Raw genomic sequence first — 18,795 nt, forward strand, 5'->3', positions numbered from 1 at the left:
TTACCACCCTTCTTAAACAGTGGCACCACGTTTGCCAACCTCCAGTCTTCCGGCACCTCATCTGTGACTATCGATGATACAAATATCTCAGCAAGTGGCCCAGCAATCACTTCTCCAACTTCCCACAGAGTTCTCGGGTACACCTGATCAGGTCCTGGAGATTTATCCACCTTTAACCGTTTCAAGACATCCAGCACTTCCTCCTCTTTAATCTGGACATTTTGCAAGATGTCACCATCTATTTCCCTACAGTCTATATCTTCCATACCTTTTACCACAGTAAATACTGATGCAAAATATTCATTTAGTATCTCCCCCATTTTCTGTGGCTCCACACAAAGCAATTGCTTTTTTTGTGTTGATAATGGAGTAAGGATTAAGTCAGGTATTCTTGCACCTCTGGAAGTTAAAATTTCAAGTTATTATAGTTGGCACAAAGCTCATAACTAATAATTTATTGTTTATAATTGGTGATACTATTCCTTAAGGATACATTTGCAAACAATATAATCCTCCTGTTCTATTAACTTGAAAGGGAATAAAGGGGCAGGCTACTTATGATGCTCATAATATTATGCAAAGGATACTGATCAATTCATATTGAGCTGTCAGAAACTCTCTTCTGATTTTGTGCTCGCTGTTCAAAACTATACTCTTGTTTTCAATTATTTTTCTCTTTTGCCTGGGTTAAAGTTTACATCATTTGTTTTGAACACTGTTTTTTAAAATTTCTTCTCGAGTGGGTGGGAGATACAGTTGGAGAATTCAGAACAATGGTCAGCATATTGCGCAGAGAAGAGGTTTTAATCTCTGCCATTATGTAGCCAGCAAGTTCTAGACCACTACCAGTCATTGTGTAAAAGGTTCTTATCTCAAATCCCCCTCAAATGTCTTGTCTGTGATTTAAATCTCTGCCTGCAGCCTACCATCATGTTAATGTGAACAGCCTTCCCCTGTCTACCTGAACTTGTTAAAATGTTTGTAGACCTCTAACTACATAGCCCAGCAACCTCCTTTCCTTGACCGTCAGTAACCCAGCCTTTCCAACCTACCCTTGTAAACCAAAAAAAGGCTGAAGCCTAGAACTAATCTGGTAAATCTCGTCTAATCTGTCTCTAGGATACTCACACTCATCCTAAAGTGTAGTGACAAGAATTGAACACTATCCTCTAGTTGTAGCCTAAGCATAGCTTTAAAAATGTTCAGCATAATCTCCTTATGAAGCCCAAGATCCCATATGCTCTGATAGCTACTTTCTCAGGGAAAAGTTAGCACTGCAGATGCTAGAGATTAGAGTCAAGAGTGTGGTGCTGGAAAAGCACAGCAGGTCAGTCAGCATCTGAGCAGCAAGAAAATCTACATTTCGGGCACAACCCTTCATTAGGAATAAGCATTTTCCTGTTCCTCAGATGCTGCCTGACCTGCTGTGCTTTTCCAACACCACACACTTGACTCTAGCTACTTTCTCAATATGACCTGCAGCCTTCAAAGATCTAAGTGCATGAAGCCCTTAGTCCTTCTGTCCCTACTCTCTTTAGAACTGTCATGAAGTCTATAATTGCCTCTTCCTATCTCTTCTGCCAAGCTGCATTATCTCAAACTTCTCTGTATTAAATTCCATCTGTCACTTTCCTGGCCATTCTGCTATCCTATCCCTGTCCTCTTTTAACTGGTCAGTATCCTTACTGTCAGCAACACCACAACGTTTCATTGAGTCATAGAGATGTACAGCATGGAAACAGACCCTTCTGTCCAACCTGTCCATGCCGACCAGATATCCCAACCCAATCTAGTCCCACCTGCCAGCACCCAGCCCATATCCCTCCAAACCCTTCCTATTCATATACCCATCCAAATGCCTCTTAAATGTTGCAATTGTACCAGCCTCCACCACTTCCTCTGGCAGCTCATTCCATACACGTACCACCCTCTGTGTGAAATGCACACCGATGTCCAGCAATACATGAATTCAAGCAGCAAAAGCAGTGTCAGTTTCTTTCTCTCTTTCTCTCCTGTACATACCTCACCATGTGCTTTCTTTGTCTGTTCTTCTCCCTTTTAAAACTGCTTTTGTTTTGACTTATCTTTTTCCAAAGTTCCAAAACAATGCAACAGCATATAAAACAGTAATTGCTGCTCTTGGAATTCGAGGAAATCACCTACAGCAGCTAAAATACCTCAAAAAAGGAGCAGCTGTTGCAGCCAGAAATCTTTCCTGTTTTCCATCTTGGATTACCCAGAATCCTTTATCATCAGAAAAAGTTTAAAATTTTATGTTGTATTCCAATATTCAAGTCATTTATGAAGTCATAGTCAGAGTCACACAGCATGGAAACAGACCCATCAGTCCAACTTGTCCATGCCGACCAAGTTTCTCAAACAAACCCAGTTCTATTTGGCTGTGCTTGGCCCTATACCTCTAAATATTTCCAACAAGGATGATGCCAGGGTGGGAGGGTTTGAGCTATAGGGCGAGGCTGAATAGGCTGGGGCAGTTTTCCCTGGAGCGTCGGAGGCTGAGCGGTGACCTTATAGAGGTTTATAAAATCGTGAGGGGCATGGATATGGTAAACAGACAAGGTCTTTTCCCTGGGGTCAGGGAGTCCAGAACTAGAGGGCATAGATTTAGGGTGAGAAGGGAAAGATTTAAAAAGGGTCTAAGGGGCAATGTTTTCATGCAAAGGTTGGTACGTGTTTGGAATGAGCTGCCAGAGGAAGTGGTGGAGGCTGGGACAATTACAACATTTAAAAGGCATCTGGACTAGTATATGAGTAGGAAGGGTTTAGCGGGATATGGGCCAAGTGCTGGCAAATGGGACTAGATTATTGAGGATATCTAGGAAGCATGGATGAGATGGACTGAAGGATCTGTTTCCATGCTGTACATCTCTATGACTCAATGACTGTATTCATGTATCTGTCCAAACGTCTTTAAATGTTGTAAATGTACTTGCTTCTATCACTTTCTCTGGCAGTTTGTTCTACAAACAAACCACCCTCTGTGTGAAAAAGCTGCCCCTCAGGTACCTTTAAAATTTTCCTCCTCTTATCTTAAAATGTGCTCTCTAGTTTTGAACTCACCTACCCTGGAGAAATGTCCTTCGCTATTCACCTTGTGTATGCTCCTCATGACTTTAAAAACATCGATAAGGTTACCACTCAACCTCTGATGCTACAGTGAAAAACGTCCCAGACTCTCCTTATAACTCAAACCCTCCAGTCCTGACAGCACCTTTGTAAATCTCTTCTGAACCCTCTCTAATTTCATAATATCCTTTATATTTATTGGAAAACAGTATTTACTGCACTGACTATTACAGAACCTCAGAATCAACCAGCCTCCAGTACTGAAAACAACCATTTCCTCAGCTCTCAATTTCCTGTCCTTAAGCAAGCTTCTTAGCCAAACTGATACTGACTGTCCTATTCCATTAGCTGCTTATTTGATTGACTGAACAGTAGTTATGAGGAGTGGCCTTGGATCTTTTCTCAAACAAAGGAATTACATTTGCTATTTCCAATCTTCTAGCCCATCCTCCTTATCGGGAGAAGATTGGAACGTGATGGTAAGCCGTTCTGTTATCTTCACATCCATTCCTTTGGTCATCTGGAATATAAACCATTTGGACCAAGCTATTTACCTTCCCTAAGCATAGCCAGCCTTGCCAATACATACTGCTCATCATTTTTCACCCCATTCATTACCTCTAGCTCCTTCCTTAGCTCAATATGTTTTCTTCAGGCTCTGTAAAAACATCTTTGGAAATAATTGTTTTTATATTAAATGGGCTAAATAAATAGGATTATGGGTAAACATATACATGTATAAGGTGATATAGAATGATTTATTAATTATGTAATGTTTAATAATATAATTTCAAGACATGAATATAGCAGGAATGATCAGAACGTTCACAGCTAACATGAAAATGGTGGAAAATAGGGAGAAAGGAAAGTTTTGGACTATAGGATGATATAGGTGAGCTGATCAGAAGACTAACACACCAGGAAAATATATATTTAATGGTAGAATCCTACGCAGCACAAAGGTACAGAGGGACTTTGGTGTGCCTGTCCATTGTTTATTGAAGGCAGCAGGATAGGTAGATAAAGTAATTAAGGTGGCATGAGATACTTGCCTTTATTAGGTGAGACATGGAATACAAGAGCATGGAAGTTATAATCAAGCTGTACAAAAGTACTGTGTGCAGTTCTGGTCACTGTACTATAGGAAGGATATGATTGCACTGGAAAGTGTGCAGAGGAGATTCAGCAGGATGTTGCCCTATGGAGACGGACTGGATTGGTTAATGTTTTGTTTAAAGAGCTGAGAATACTGAGAGACAACCTGATTGAGGGGTGTAAAATTATGAGGAACATAATAGGGTGGATATGGAGAAAATTTCCCCTTCGTGGAGGTGTCAATGCCAGTGGACATAAATTTCAGGTTCGTAGAGGAAACTTAGGGGATTTAAAGAAAGTTTCTCTCCCACTAGAACTCACCACCTGAAAGGCACACTTCCAACATTTGAGAAAGATTTAGAGAAATTCTTGAAACACCACAGTATATTACACTACAAGCGTAGTGCTGTAAATCAGAATTAGAAAAATATCGGTATTTGATGATTGATCTTGGCACAGTGCGCTGAATTTGCTGTAAAACTCTGACTCTAGAATTTTATGTAATTAGTGTATTAGAACATCAAAAAACTATGAACAATTCAGTACGTTGTTTAACAGAGGTAAATTTAATGGTTTCTTTTGAAAGATTATGAACTATTTGCTGGTCATTAATTTTACCATAAAAAACTTCTTACCATACAAATAAAAAGAATGGCACTGCAAAAGCCTCAGATGCCAAACCATACAGAAGCTTGTTAAAGCCGTTGGGGAAATGGTCGATGGTTGCTGGTATGACATGCCACGATATATTGTATTTAACAAATGGCCCACAGGATTTGGATGATTTGATCCTGATTGGAAGCAAAAAAAATTTATTTTATCTCTAATATAATAACAACCAACCTACTTCACAAGTCCTTTCTCTGTCATTATTCTATCACATTTTCAACTTTGTTTTTTTCTCTTCAGCAGGATTCCTTTTAAAAATGTGGAAATTTTCAACATCAACATTTGTGCAGCTTTGATAAATGATTGAATTTTTGGTTTGAAGCCAAGTGTCTTTTATATTCTAGAGATTCAGCAGTTGTCAATACTAAAAGTCAACTGATAAGCTCAGAGGTCTTAGATGCTTAACAAATATGTATGATTGCATATAAATAAATATACACCCATTAATTATATAGCAGGTTGTGTGAGCTGCATTAAACTACAATATAGCAGGATACTTAGAAAAATCAATGTGATTAAACAGAGGCTACATAGTTGTGTGAAAGGGAAATTGTATTATTAATTTATTAGAGTGCTTTGACAAAGTAACAATGAGATGGATATAGATGAACTTGTAGATGTGATGTACTGGGATCTCCAAAAAGGCATTGGAGAAGGTGCCACATCAAAAGTAAGTGCTCAGGGTGTAGGGATCACATGTTAGCATAGGCAAAGGATTAGTTAGCTAACTGGAAACAGAAATAAATTGGACTTTTATTGGGTTAACAAGCTTAGATTAGATTAGATTACTTACAGTGTGGAAACAGGCCCTTCGGCCCAACAAGTCCACACCGCCCCGCCGAAGTGCAACCCACCCATACCCCTACATTTACCCCTTACCTAACACTACGGACAATTTAGCATGGCCAATTCACCTGACCTGCACATTTTTGGACTGTGGGAGGAAACCGGAGCACCCGGAGGAAACCCACGCAGACACGGGGAGAACGTGCAAACTCCACACAGTCAGTCGCCTGAGGCGAGTATTGAACCCGGGTGTCTAGCGCTATGAGGCAGCAGTGCTAACCACTGTGCCACCCAAGCTGTCAGAGGATAAATGTAAGGTTATCCACATATGATTGTATTGGACTGGGGTGTACAGTAAGGCCCTGTGAAGACTACCTGATGAAGGAGCAGCGCTCTGAAAGTTAGTGCTTCCAAATAAACCTGTTGGACTATGACCTGGTGTTGTGTGATTTTTAACATTATCCACCTCAGTAGCAAAATCAGACAAGCAGATTATGAATGGGGATAGATTTGGAAAGGGGAGGTGCAATGAGACCTGGGTATCCTCACATGCTGAAAGTAAGTATGCAGCTGCAATAGGTGATAAGGAATTCTAATAGTATGGTGGCCTTCATAGCAATATGATTCAAATACAGGAGCTGGGATGTTTTGCTGCAACTGCACAGGGCCTTACTGAGACCACATCAGGAGCATTATGTGCATTTTTGGTCTCTTTATCTGTGGAATGATGTTCTGGTTATGGAGGGAAGACAATAAAGATTTAACGGACAGATTGCTGGTAGGACTGATGTATGAATAGAAAATGGATTGGTTCACTGGAGTTTAGAAGATTCAGGCGATCTCACAGAAACCTATAATAATTTAACAGGATTAGACAGAGTAGATGCAGGAGGGATGTTTTCAATGACTGGGGAGTCTAGAACCGGGAGTCACAGTCTAAGGATAAAGGATAGGCCTTTTAGGACAGAAATTAGGACAATTTTTTCACCCAGAGAGTGGTGAGCCTGTGGAATTCTCTGCAACAGAAAACAATTTAGGTCAAAACATTAAAGACATAAAGAAAACTCTAGGATAAAGTGATCAAAGGGTATGGGGAGAAAGCGAGAATAGGGTACTGAGTTGGATGATCAGTCATGATCATACTGAATATCAGAGCAGACCTGAAGTGCCAAATCACTGACTCCTACTTCTAAAACAGAGAGTGGGACTCTTGCCTATCAGTGGATGTGTGTCCCATCCCTGGAGTTACTAGTCAATCTGCAGTTCCAGCAGCACAATCTTTGAAGGTGGCAGGTGATACTAAGAGAGTTAACAAAAAATTTGGTATCTTTGGCTTCATAAATAGAGGCACTGCAGACAAAAGCAGGAAAGTTATGCTGAATCTTTCAAAGATCTGGTAAGACCCAACCAGAGTACTGGATCCAGTTCTGGTGGTTCACACTGTCATAAAGATACAAAGGTCTTTCAGAAGGATTCGAAGAGATTTACCATAATAGATTGGGGGTAATGTGAAGTTCAGTTTAGTTACAATGTTAGGTTGGAAATGATGGGCTTGTTCATAGAAGAAATTGGATAGATGTTTGAAGAAAATAAACCTGCAAGACTGCAGGAATGAGTAAGGGTGTGGGCCAGGTTGAATTGTTCTGGAGGGAGCTGGTTTGGACTCAGTAAACTAAATGATCTCTCTCTCTTTCATAAATGATTCCATCACCTCAGTAAGTAACTCATTCATGATGGGGGAAGTATCAATTTGTGCAATACAACTGGAAAAAAAGTCCATAAAAGTCAATACTCACACTCCAACACTAAAAGCGATAGGCACACAGGCTAGGGGAAGTCCAATTAACAGCACGGCCAGAAAGAAGAAGTTAGAGCTTGATGCTCGAAAAGGTCTGGTGGAAGGACGGCAGTTGTTCATCAGAGATATCTGGAAGGTTCAGAAGACATTGTAAGTTGCATTTCCACAGACTCTATTTTCCTTGCTTCCTCTCCTGCTGATATGTCCTTTGATCATACTTCCAAATGGCTATTACTTGTTCTTGTAAATTATAGATGGGTAAGATATTTCAACAATGGGGCATCAGAGCCAAACCAGATTTCTTCTTTTCCAATATCTGTACATTGCTAGATAATAACCATTATTAAAAGGTTACAAATTACACAACACCAGGTTATAGTCCAACAGGTTTATTTGGAAGCACTAGCTTTTGAAGCGCTGCTCCTTCATCGGGTTGTTATGGCTCAGTGTTATGGTTCCACCTGATGAAGGAGCAGCATTCAGAAAGCTAGTGCTTCCAAATAAACCTGTTAGACTATAACTGGTGTTGTGTGATTTTTAACTTTGTACACCCCATTTCAACACCAGCACCTCCAAATCATTATTAAAAGGTTCATTCTTCATGGCAACCTCTACCAATCAGAATCCATTTGCCAATCAATCAGCACTCTTCTCTCAGACAGTGTAAGTACTGTGTGAGATTCTGGTCTCCCTCCTATAGGTAGGATGTTGTGAAACTTGAAAGGGTTCAGAAAAGATTTACAAGGATGGTGCCAGAGTGAGAGGGCTATAGGGAGAGGCTGAACAGGCTGGGGCTTTTTTCCCTGGAGTGCGAAGTTTCAGGGGTGACCTTATCAATGTTTATAAAATCATGAGGGACATAGATAGGGTAAATAGACAAGATCTTTTCCCTGGATTGGGGGAGTCCAGAACTCAAGGGCATAGGCTTAGGGTGAGAGGGGAAAGATTTAAAAGGGACCTAAGGGGCAACGTTTTCACACAAAGGGTGGTGCATGTATGGAATGACCTTCCAGAGGAAGTGGTGGAGGCTGGTACAATTATAACATTTAAAAGGCATCTGGATGGGTACATGAATAGGAAGGGTTTAGAGGGATATGGGCCAAGTGCTGGCAAATGGGACTAGATTAATTTAGGATATCTGGTCAGCATGGATGAGTTGGACTGAAGAGTCTGTTTCCGAGCTGTACAGCTCTACGACTCAATTGATATTCCCCCTGAAATGGCATTCTTTCAAAACATCCTGATGAGTGCAAAGTCAACAAAAAGCTTTGAGAAAATGTGTCTTCTTCAGCAATATTCAAGTTCAGAACTATCAAATGAATAATTGATTTTTCCTACACTCGGATAGGCTTGCCCTAAGCACCCTGTAAGCATTTACTAAACTGAGATTAGGTAATTCACCACAAGCAGATAACAAAATCTGTCACCTTCATTACTCAAATTACACTTTCTTCACTATGAGTAAAATACCATAGAATATTCGAGATGTTTAAAAGTACTCCATAAATGCAGTTTTATGCATTTACTCTACTACTTAGCTATGTACTGATGTAACCCACTCGGTCACTGTGGGAACCCTCAGTGGAAAACAAATTAAATATCAAGAAGTCTAAGACAGAATTCAGATTTGATTGCTACTAACGATTGAATATTTTATGAATGATCATATCCATCGGTCAAAAATAATGAAGTAAAATTTAAGGGTGAATGCATTCATCTGGTCGCCTTATATCAATGAAGGAATTTTTTTTTTCATTGGTTTATTCAGTAAGATTACTCACCTTTTTGATATAAAATATGATGAAGTATTTGATGGTTGCTATTCCAGGGAGCAATGGTGAGTAAAATGTTCCTATCCAGCAGATAGTCTGACCATATACTATTTCTAATACGTTTTGAGGAACTGAAAACTGCTGTTGACCCCACCACTTGAATGGGGCCCATGTGCAATAGGTTACGATTAACCTGAAAGATAAAAATATAAAAGATATAATTATGCTCTTAGAAAATGTGGCATTTTTTATTAAACTGAACCTTTTGATAATCTTAAAATCATTAAATAAAAGAAATAGAAATATAATCAAAAATAGTTTATGCTTTCACTAATCTATTAAGTTGGTTCCTTTTCAAAAATAATCAAATTATAACAAAACCCCTCTCCCCTCACTACAGCCCATCCAAGTACAGGGATTCAGCAGTACAGTGAAAAGTATACAACGTCATCATTCTCTGGCGTCTTCTTAGATACAAAGGTACCTAAGAACAATATCTTAGGTATAAAGTCAACAATAAATAAATAAAGTTTACAAGTTTAGCATTACAGTCCTTCTTAAGTGCTTAGCAATGAGCCTGGATCTGTGTTCTTACACCCCAACGCTAAGACCATCACCAGCATGAGTCCCCTCATTGTGCTGCCAGACAACCATGTTGCCATTCTTTGGCACCATCGTGCCTCTACCGACAACATCGCTGCTGTGAGACCGCTCTGGGCCAGTACCCGCATGGAGTCTATTGCAGCTTGAAACAGACATATCTGCACATGGCATGAATGCCATTTTGAATCCAAACAGCACCAGTAGAGCTGCAATTATAGAAATAATGTTACTAGATTTTGCAGCCAAAGTATGCTGAGGGTACCAAAAGTCATAAATGTACCTTGAAAGTTAGTGAAATAATTTATTTTGGAAAATGACACAGACTTATTAGAGTCAGAGATATACGGCATGGAAACAGACCCTGCAGTCCAACTCATCCATGCCAACCAGATATCTTAAATAAATCCAGTCCCATTTGCCAGCATTTAGCTCATATCCTCTATTCCTGATGAAGGGCTTTTGCCCAAAATGTCGATTTTCGTGCTCCTTGGATGCTGTCTGACCTGCTGTGCTTTTCCAGCACCACTCTGATCTAAACTTTGGTTTCCAGGATCTGCAGTCCTCACTTTTGCCTTTGGCCCATATCCCTCTAACCTCTTTCTTCCAGATGCCTTCTAATCCTGTAATTGCACCAGCCTCCACCACTTTGTCTGGCAGCTCATTCTATACATGCACCATCCTTCCAATCCTCTACTCAATGTTCTGACCAATAAAGGACAGCATATCAAACGCCTTCTTCACTATCATGTCTACCTGTGACTACAATTTCAAGGAACTATGAACAAAGGTCTCTTTGTTCAGCAACACTGCCCAGGACGTTACCATTAAGTGTATAAGTCCTGCCCGATTTGCCTTTCCAAAATGCAGCACCTCGCTCCATCTGCCACCCCTCAACCGATTGGCCCATCTGATCAAGATCCCATTGTATTTTGAGGTAACCTTCTTCACTGTCCACTACCCCTCCAATTTTGGTGTCATCTGCAAATTTACTAACCACATCTCCTATGCTCACATCCAAATCACTTATATAAATGACAAAAAGCAGTGGATCCAGCACCGCTCCTTGTGGCACACTGCTGGTCACAACCTATCAGTCTGAAAAGCAACCCTCTAAGACCATTCTGTCTTCTACCTTCGAGCCAGTTCTGTATCCAAACAGCTGGTTCTCCCTTTATTTGGTCTGATCTAACCTTTCTAACCTTGCTAACCAGTCTACTATGGGAAACCATGTCAAACACCTTACTGAAGTCCATATAGATCCCATCCATCACTCTGCCCTCATAAATCCTCTTTGTTACTTCTTCAAAATACTCAATCAAAAGACACAATTTCCCATGCACAACGCCATGGTGACTATCCCTAATTAGTCCTTACCTTTCCAAATACGTGTAAGTCCTGTCCCTCAGGATTCCCTCCAACAATTTGCTTAACACCAATGTCGGGCTCACCTGTCTATAGTTCCCTGGCTTTTCCTTACCAGATTTCTTAAATAGTGGCACCACCTTAGCCAACCTCCAGTCTTCTGACACCTGACCTGTGGCTATCAATGATACAAATATCTCAGCAAAGGGCTGTGCAATCACTTCCATAACTTCCCACAGAGGTCTAAGGTACACCTGATCAGATCCTGGGGATTTAACCACCTTTATGCGTTTTAAGACATCCAAAACTTCATCCTCTGTAATATGGACATTTTTCAAGCTGTCTCTATTTATTTTCCCATGTTTTCTACCTTCCATATCCTTCTCCCCAGTAAACACTGATGCAAAAAACTTGTTTAGTATCTCCCCAAATCCTGTGGTTCCACACATAGATGACCTTGCTGATCATTAAATAATCATGAATCTTAAAGTATTAAATCCTGTACCAATTCACAATGTCTGAAGATATGAAATGGGAAAGGGTGGGAACATAAATATTACTTACTTTCTGGGGAATTCCACAAACAATGCAACTGATGAAATTATTATTAAGTCAAATATCATTAACTTGTACATTTCTTGTCCTATTCGGGTTTCCCAGCACTGAAATACATAACCATATTAGGCAAGAGATCAGTGAAATGAAATGCAAAAGCAAATGAGTCTGCAATATCAGATTGAGAGTTTTGGTCTGGAGTCCTTTTAAAATCTAGAATCAATTTATTTCTTGTGTCGTTAAATCTTGCTAAGACCGAAATTTAGAACATATAGAACATAGAACATTACAGCGCAGTACAGGCCCTTTGGTCCTCGATGTTGCGCCGACCTGTCATACCAATCTGAAGCCCATCTAACCTACACTATTCCATGTACGTCCATATGCTTTTCCCTGCTCTTTCATATTATTCTGGAGTAGATTTCAAACAGAGAGGCTTATTAGTTTCCATCCCTTAAAGCACAGGTTTAGTATATGTATGTTATGAATGCCTGATTATATTTTCTTTGTGGAGAAAGTGAGGTCTGCAGATGCTGGAGATTAGAGATGGAAATGTATTGCTGGAAAAGCGCAGCAGGTCAGGCAGCATCCAGGGAACAGGATTCCTGAAGAAGGGCTAATGCCCGAAACGTCGATTCTCCTGTTCCCCAGATGCTGCCTGACCTGCTGCGCTTTTCCAGCAACACATTTCCATCTCTATATTTTCTTTGTACCCTCCCAGAAAGAAACCTGAAAATAGCAATATATTATTGGATTATTCATCTCAAGTTTCTTCTCAAGTTTGACTCCATTTGGATCAGGTTTAACCTATGCCCTGGCTACTATACTTCTATTACAATAATTTAAGACATTCTGTTACTTTACTTTGCAGTTATTTTCTAGGTTTTTACAGTATGCATACTTATTATGTAATTTCACTCCTTGTATATTAGCATTAATTTTCTCTTCCCTGTTCCTAAACAACATTTTTCTATTTATACATTTTGGAGCAACTTTTATTTAATTTCCTTTTGTTATATTTATGTACTTTTCCCTGCAATATTTTTGAAGGATGTGCCTATTCTGCCTCATTGAATTTATTTTTGAATGCTTGTATCCCTCACTGTAATTGCATAATTAAGCATTTGGATCACTCATGGGTTTTGAAACCATGTTGACAGCATAAACTCATTTGCTACACTGACAAGTTAAAAATCCTACTACATGTTGCCATAGTTGAGCTCATGAGTGAGCTAAATATTTCAAAAGGATTGCAGGACTTGCATGAAAAAAAAACATAACATAGCAAAAGCAAATTAAATTAAAAATTGCTTCAAAATGAAACAGCAGGAAAAAAGCTGCAGATTAAGAAAGGGAAAAGAAAACTTAGAACTGCATAGAAGCAGCCAAAAGAGACCTGAGGATTCAGGTAAATTCTTTGTAAGTTGCATTACAGGTAGACAAAGTGGTAAAGAAGGCACTCAGCATGCTTGCTCAGACTGCTGAGGATAGGACTTGTGATGTCAGGTGGAGGTTGCAAAGGATATTGTGAGATCATATTTGAATCACCTTGCTATATGAAAGGTATTATTAAATTGGAGAGAGTTCAGAAAAGATTTTCAAAGACGTTGCCAGGACTGAATGGTTTAATACGTAAGAACATGAGTTGGGTATTTGGCCCTTCAAGCCCACTCCACCATTCAATAAGATCGTGGCTGATCTTTCCGTGGCCTCAGCTCCACTAATCCATCCTCTCACCATAACCCTTAATTACTTCATTGTTCAAAAAACTTTTCATCTTAGCTTTAAAAACATTCAACGAGGAAGTCTCAAATACTTCACTGGTCAGGGAATTCCACAGATTCGGAACCCTCTGGATGAAGGAATTCCTCCTCAATTCAGTTCTAAATCTTCTCTCCCTCATTTTGAGGCAATGCCCTCATGTTCTAGTTTCAATTACAAGGAGAGCCTGGATAGATTACTTTAGATTACTTACTTACTGTGGAAACAGGCCCTTCGGCCCAACAAGTCCACACCGACCCGCCGAAGCGCAACCGACCCGCCGAAGAGCAACCCACTCAGACCTATTCCCCTACATTTACCCCTTCACCTAACACTACGGGCAATTTAGCATGGCCAATTCACCTGACCTGCACACCTTTTGACTGTGGGAGGAAACCGGAGCACCCGGAGGAAACCCACGCAGGCACAGGGAGAATGTGCAAACTCCAGACAGACAGAAACCTGAGGCGGGGATTGAACCCGGGTCTCTGGCGCTGTGAGGCAGCAGTGCTAACCACTGTGCCACCCACGGCCTTTTTCACTGGAGTGTATGAAGTTGAGGGGTGACCTCATAAATGTTTATAAAATCATAAGGAACATATGAAAAGATGAGGAGAAAGATTTAAAAGGGACATGAGTGGCAACCACAGTGGGTGGTTCATATTTAGAATGAACTGACAGAGGAAATGTAGATATACTTATATCTACAACATTAAAAGACATTTGGATAAGTACATGAATAGAAAAGGTTCAGAGGAATGTGGGACAAGTGCAGACAAGTCAGACTAGGTAACTTTGGGACACTTGGTCAGCAAGGATGAGTTGAACCATGGAACCAAATTAAACTAATCCCTTCTGCCTGACCTTGATCCATATCCCTCCATTCCTTGTACATTCATGTGCTTTTCTAAAATTCCCTTAAACGCCCCAATGTATCTTCACTCAGCGAGTCGTTAGTTCATGGAATGCCCTGCCAGTAACAGTGGTGGACTCTCCCTCTTATCCCTCCATTCCTTGTACATTCATGTGCTTTTCTAAAATTCCCTTAAACGCCCCAATGTATCTGCCTCTGCCACTATCCTGGGAGCACATTCCAGCCTCCTACCACTCGCTGTGTAAAATACTTGTCCCTCACATCTCCTTTGAACTTTATCCCTTGCCTTAAATGTATGCCCGCTTCTTCCAGTAGTTCATACCGTCTAAACCAGGCAGCATCCAGTAAACCTCTTCTGCACCCTCTCCATTGCCTCCCACATTCTTCCTGTAATGTGGAGACCAGAATTGAACATAATACTCTAAAAGTAACCTAACCAAAGTCTTATAAAGCTGCAACATGACATCCTGACTCTTGAACTCAATTCCTGACCAATAAAGGCAAGTTTGCCTTACGCCTTCTTTACCAACTTATCTATTAAGTGGTCTTGAACCCCAAGATCCCCTGTCCACCAATGATGTTCAGTGCCCTGCCATTAACTGTATATTTTTCCTTAAACATTTGATCTCCCAAAATGCAGCACCTCACACTTACACGGATTAAACTCCATCTGCCATTTCTCTGTTCATATGTGCAACTGATCTATATACCACTGTATCCTTTGACAACCTTCTACACTATCCACAAATCCCCTGGTCTATGAGTTAGCTGCAAACGTACTTATCCAGCCATCTACGTTTTCATCCAAGTCATTTATATATATATATATATATCACAAACAGCAGAGGTCCCAGTACAGATCCCTATGGAACACTATTAGTCACAGACCTCCAGCCTTAAAAACACTTATCCACCAGTACCCTCTGCCTTCTGTAGGCAAGCCAATTCTGAATCCATGTGGCCATGTCACCTTGGATCCCATGCATCTTAATTTTGTGGGTGAGCCTACCATGAGGGACCTTGTCAAAAGCTTTACAAAGATGCATGTAGACAACACCCACTGCTCTATCTTCATCGATCACCTTTGTCACCTCACTGAAAAATTCAATCAAGTTAGTAAGACATGACTTGCCCTACACAAAGGCATGCTGACTGTCCCTAATTAGGCCATTCCTTCTCAATTCTATCCCTAAGAATTCTCTCCAACAGCCTCCCAACCAGCAATGTGATTCTCACCGGTCTACTGCTTCTTGGATTCTCCCTATTTCACTTCTTGAACACAGGAACAACGTTAGCTAAATTGCCAGTCCTCCAGGACCTCTCCAGTGGCTCGCGAGGATACAAAGATCTTAGTCAAGGCCCCAGAAATCTCCTCTCTTACTTCTCTCAATAACCTGGGTAGATACCGTGGGGTTCTGGGGACTCATCCACCTTAATGGCCTTCAAGAGATCCAACACTTCTACTTTCTTGATCTCAAAATGCCCTAGCATTTTAGCATCTTCCACAGAAATCTAACTATCCTCCAACTCCTTCTCCTGGGGGAATACTGACGCAAAGCACTCACTTAGTATCTCACCAACATCCTTTGCCTGTAAGCACCAGTTCCCCACTTTATCCTTGAGTGGTCCTACCCTCTCCCTAGTTATCCTTTTGTTTTTAATGTATGTATAGAATGTCTTGGGATACTCTTTAACCCCATTTGCCAAAGTTATTTCATTTCCCCTTCTTGCTCTCCCAATTGCCTGCTTGATTTCTTTCCTGCTTTCTTTATCTTTCTCACTTTTAGCTTCCTAAACTTTACATACGCTTCTTTTTCCTTTTGACTAAATTCACAACCTCCCTCATTATCCAAGGGTCCCTTACCATCCTTGTTCTTCCTCCTTACTAGAACATGCTGGTCCTGAACTCTCATCAGCAACTCCCACATGTCAAATGTGGACTTGCCCAATAACAGTTCCTCCCAATTCCAGCAAGATCCTGACTTATCCTTATTCATAGCGATCTTAAAACTTAAGGAGTTGTGATCACTATTTCCAAAATGCTCTTCCCCTGAAAGGTTAATTACCTGGCCAGGCTTATTAGCCGATACAAGGTCCAGTATGGCCTCTCCCCAAATTGGCCGACCCACATACTATTTCAAGAAGTCCTCTTGGATGCATTCAACAAATTCTGCCCTGTCTAAGTCTCTTGCTCTAAATGCCAGTCAATATAGGAGAAGTTGTGACTCTATGACTCTACATAAAGTTCTCCATTATAATTATTGCAGTTTTTATGTTAATATTGCCATAACACGAATTCTCTCCTTTTTATTGAAGCATAGCTACCACCAACTGTTGACCTGGATTTTCATCGAATGATATATTATTAAGATAACTTGAACCTCCCAGAAGTCCCTCACATGCAAGGCAACCATCCACTTTTTTTATGCCCCCTATGTTTTGAGTGTTTTGAATCTCGAACTAAAGTAATATATAAACCTGGTAAAAGGTTTTAATGATGATTACTTTTCACACAGATTAAAATTCTTCAATATTACACTGCCAATGTTCTCATGTTTAACAGTTAATGAATAGGACCATTTCAACAACTCATTTTAAATCAAATATAACTAACATAATTTGCAATGCAGCATGAATTATTAACATTTATCTTTATACAAGTTGAATATAACAAAAGTAAATGCTATTAAAGGAGCTTGTTAAACATAAACATTTCACCTTTCATTATATATAAATCACATGTTAAAACTAATGACATATTATCCATTTCTATGCAGGTTAATTAACTGCAAAGCTATCCAAAATGAGTGAAAATCTATTAAGAATAATGCAATGGTTGCTTTATAAGTATATAATTGCTCACTTTTTTTATTTACGAGATTAATTCCAGAAATGAAGGGCTTGTCTACAAAGAGTGATTGAGCAGTTTATGTCTGTGCTCAGGGGTTTAGAAGAATGAGAGGAGATCGAATTGTGATATAGAAGATGTCAAAGGGGATTGAACAAGTAGACATAGAAACTATGTTTCCTCACATGGGGACATCTAGAATAGGAGTCACGGTTTTCAGTTAAGACAGGAATGTGGAGAAATTACTTCTCTAACACAGAGGTGAAACTACATGGAATTCACTACCCCACAGTACAGTGGATGCCAAAACATTGAGTAAATTTATGGGGATAAACCGTTTTTTAAATAGTAATGGGCTGAAGGTTATGGAGAGTGGGCAAAAAAATGGAGTTGAGGCAGAAATAGATCAGCCATTATCATTTCCAATGCCTACTTCTGCTCCTAGTTCTTAGGATCTTACTTGGGGCAACACAGTGGCTCAGTGGCTAGCACTGCTGCCCCACAGAGCCAGGGATCCGAGTTTGACTCCAGCCTCAGGCAACTGTCTGTGTGGGCGGCACGTTCTCCCCGTGTCTGCATGGGTTTCCTCTGGGTGCTCCGGTTTCCTCCCACAGTCCAAAGATGTGCAGGTTAGGTTAACTGGCCATGCTAAATTGCCCGTAGTGTTCAGGGATGTGTAGGTCAGGTGCATTAGTTAGGGAAATGTAGAAGAATAGGGCAGGGGAATGGGCCTGTGTGAGTTACTCTTCAGAGGGTCGTGCAGACTTGTTGGGCCAAATGGTCTGTTTCCACACTGTAGGGATTTTAAGATTCTATGAAACCGTTTTGCAAACCTGTGCATTGATTTCACTTAATGTGAAAGTATTGATATTACGTTAGAATGCACCTTTTCTGTATCAGAACTAAACATGAAAGATTCTTATTTCTTGATGACTACACATTTTATTGCATTCTGTTTATGCTACATGCAAATTGAAATTCTCATCACCAGAGCATTTTATACCCATTTCAAGCTAATTACAGATATTTGCGCATTTAAAAAAAAACTTTGTACTCACTGGATACAATTTGTTGTTGTAGCCACACGGTTTACACTCGTCATCACCAGTACAAGTCGTGATTTGTGACCACAAGCTCACCAAAAGAACAATAATATTAGCCAATCGCACAAACACAGACCTAGAGAAATATTCAGTTAGTAAGCTTTGGTTTCACTGTATTCTATGAAGAACATTATGAGGATATGAGACAGCATGTAATAGCATTGGGTTTTAAAATATCTCCGCATACCTTGACACGGTCCTGTCCCCCCTAGTCCAAGAACTCCCCACCTACGTTCGGGACACCACCCATACCCTCCACCTGCTCCATGATTTTCGCTTCCCCGGTCCCCAATGCCTTACCTTCACGATGGACATCCAGTCCCTGTACACCTCCAACTCCCATCACGAAGGACTCAAAGCCCTCCGCTTCTTCCTTTCCCGCCGTACCAACCAGTACCCTTCCACTGACACCGTCCTTCGACTGACTGAACTAGTCCTCACCCTGAACAACTTCTCTTTCCAATCCTCCCACTTCCTCCAAA

General features: G+C 40.4%; 1 protein-coding gene across 3 annotated transcripts in view; it reads right to left on the reverse strand.

Moving 5' to 3' along the window:
* Positions 1-18,795, reverse strand: part of LOC122560911 (transmembrane channel-like protein 7) — a 99,830-nt gene that overhangs the window by 13,025 nt on the left and 68,010 nt on the right. For all 3 annotated transcript variants that reach the window (XM_043712161.1, XM_043712162.1, XM_043712160.1), the window contains 5 exons: positions 18,269-18,389; positions 11,737-11,834; positions 9,217-9,400; positions 7,434-7,564; positions 4,818-4,973 (listed from right to left, as the gene is read on the reverse strand). In XM_043712161.1, coding sequence (XP_043568096.1) covers positions 4,818-4,973; positions 7,434-7,564; positions 9,217-9,400; positions 11,737-11,834; positions 18,269-18,389 — 690 coding nt within the window. The remainder of the gene's footprint in view (positions 1-4,817; positions 4,974-7,433; positions 7,565-9,216; positions 9,401-11,736; positions 11,835-18,268; positions 18,390-18,795) is intronic.

The sequence above is a fragment of the Chiloscyllium plagiosum genome, chromosome 21 (assembly GCF_004010195.1).
Source record: "Chiloscyllium plagiosum isolate BGI_BamShark_2017 chromosome 21, ASM401019v2, whole genome shotgun sequence".
Taxonomy (NCBI): domain Eukaryota; kingdom Metazoa; phylum Chordata; class Chondrichthyes; order Orectolobiformes; family Hemiscylliidae; genus Chiloscyllium; species Chiloscyllium plagiosum.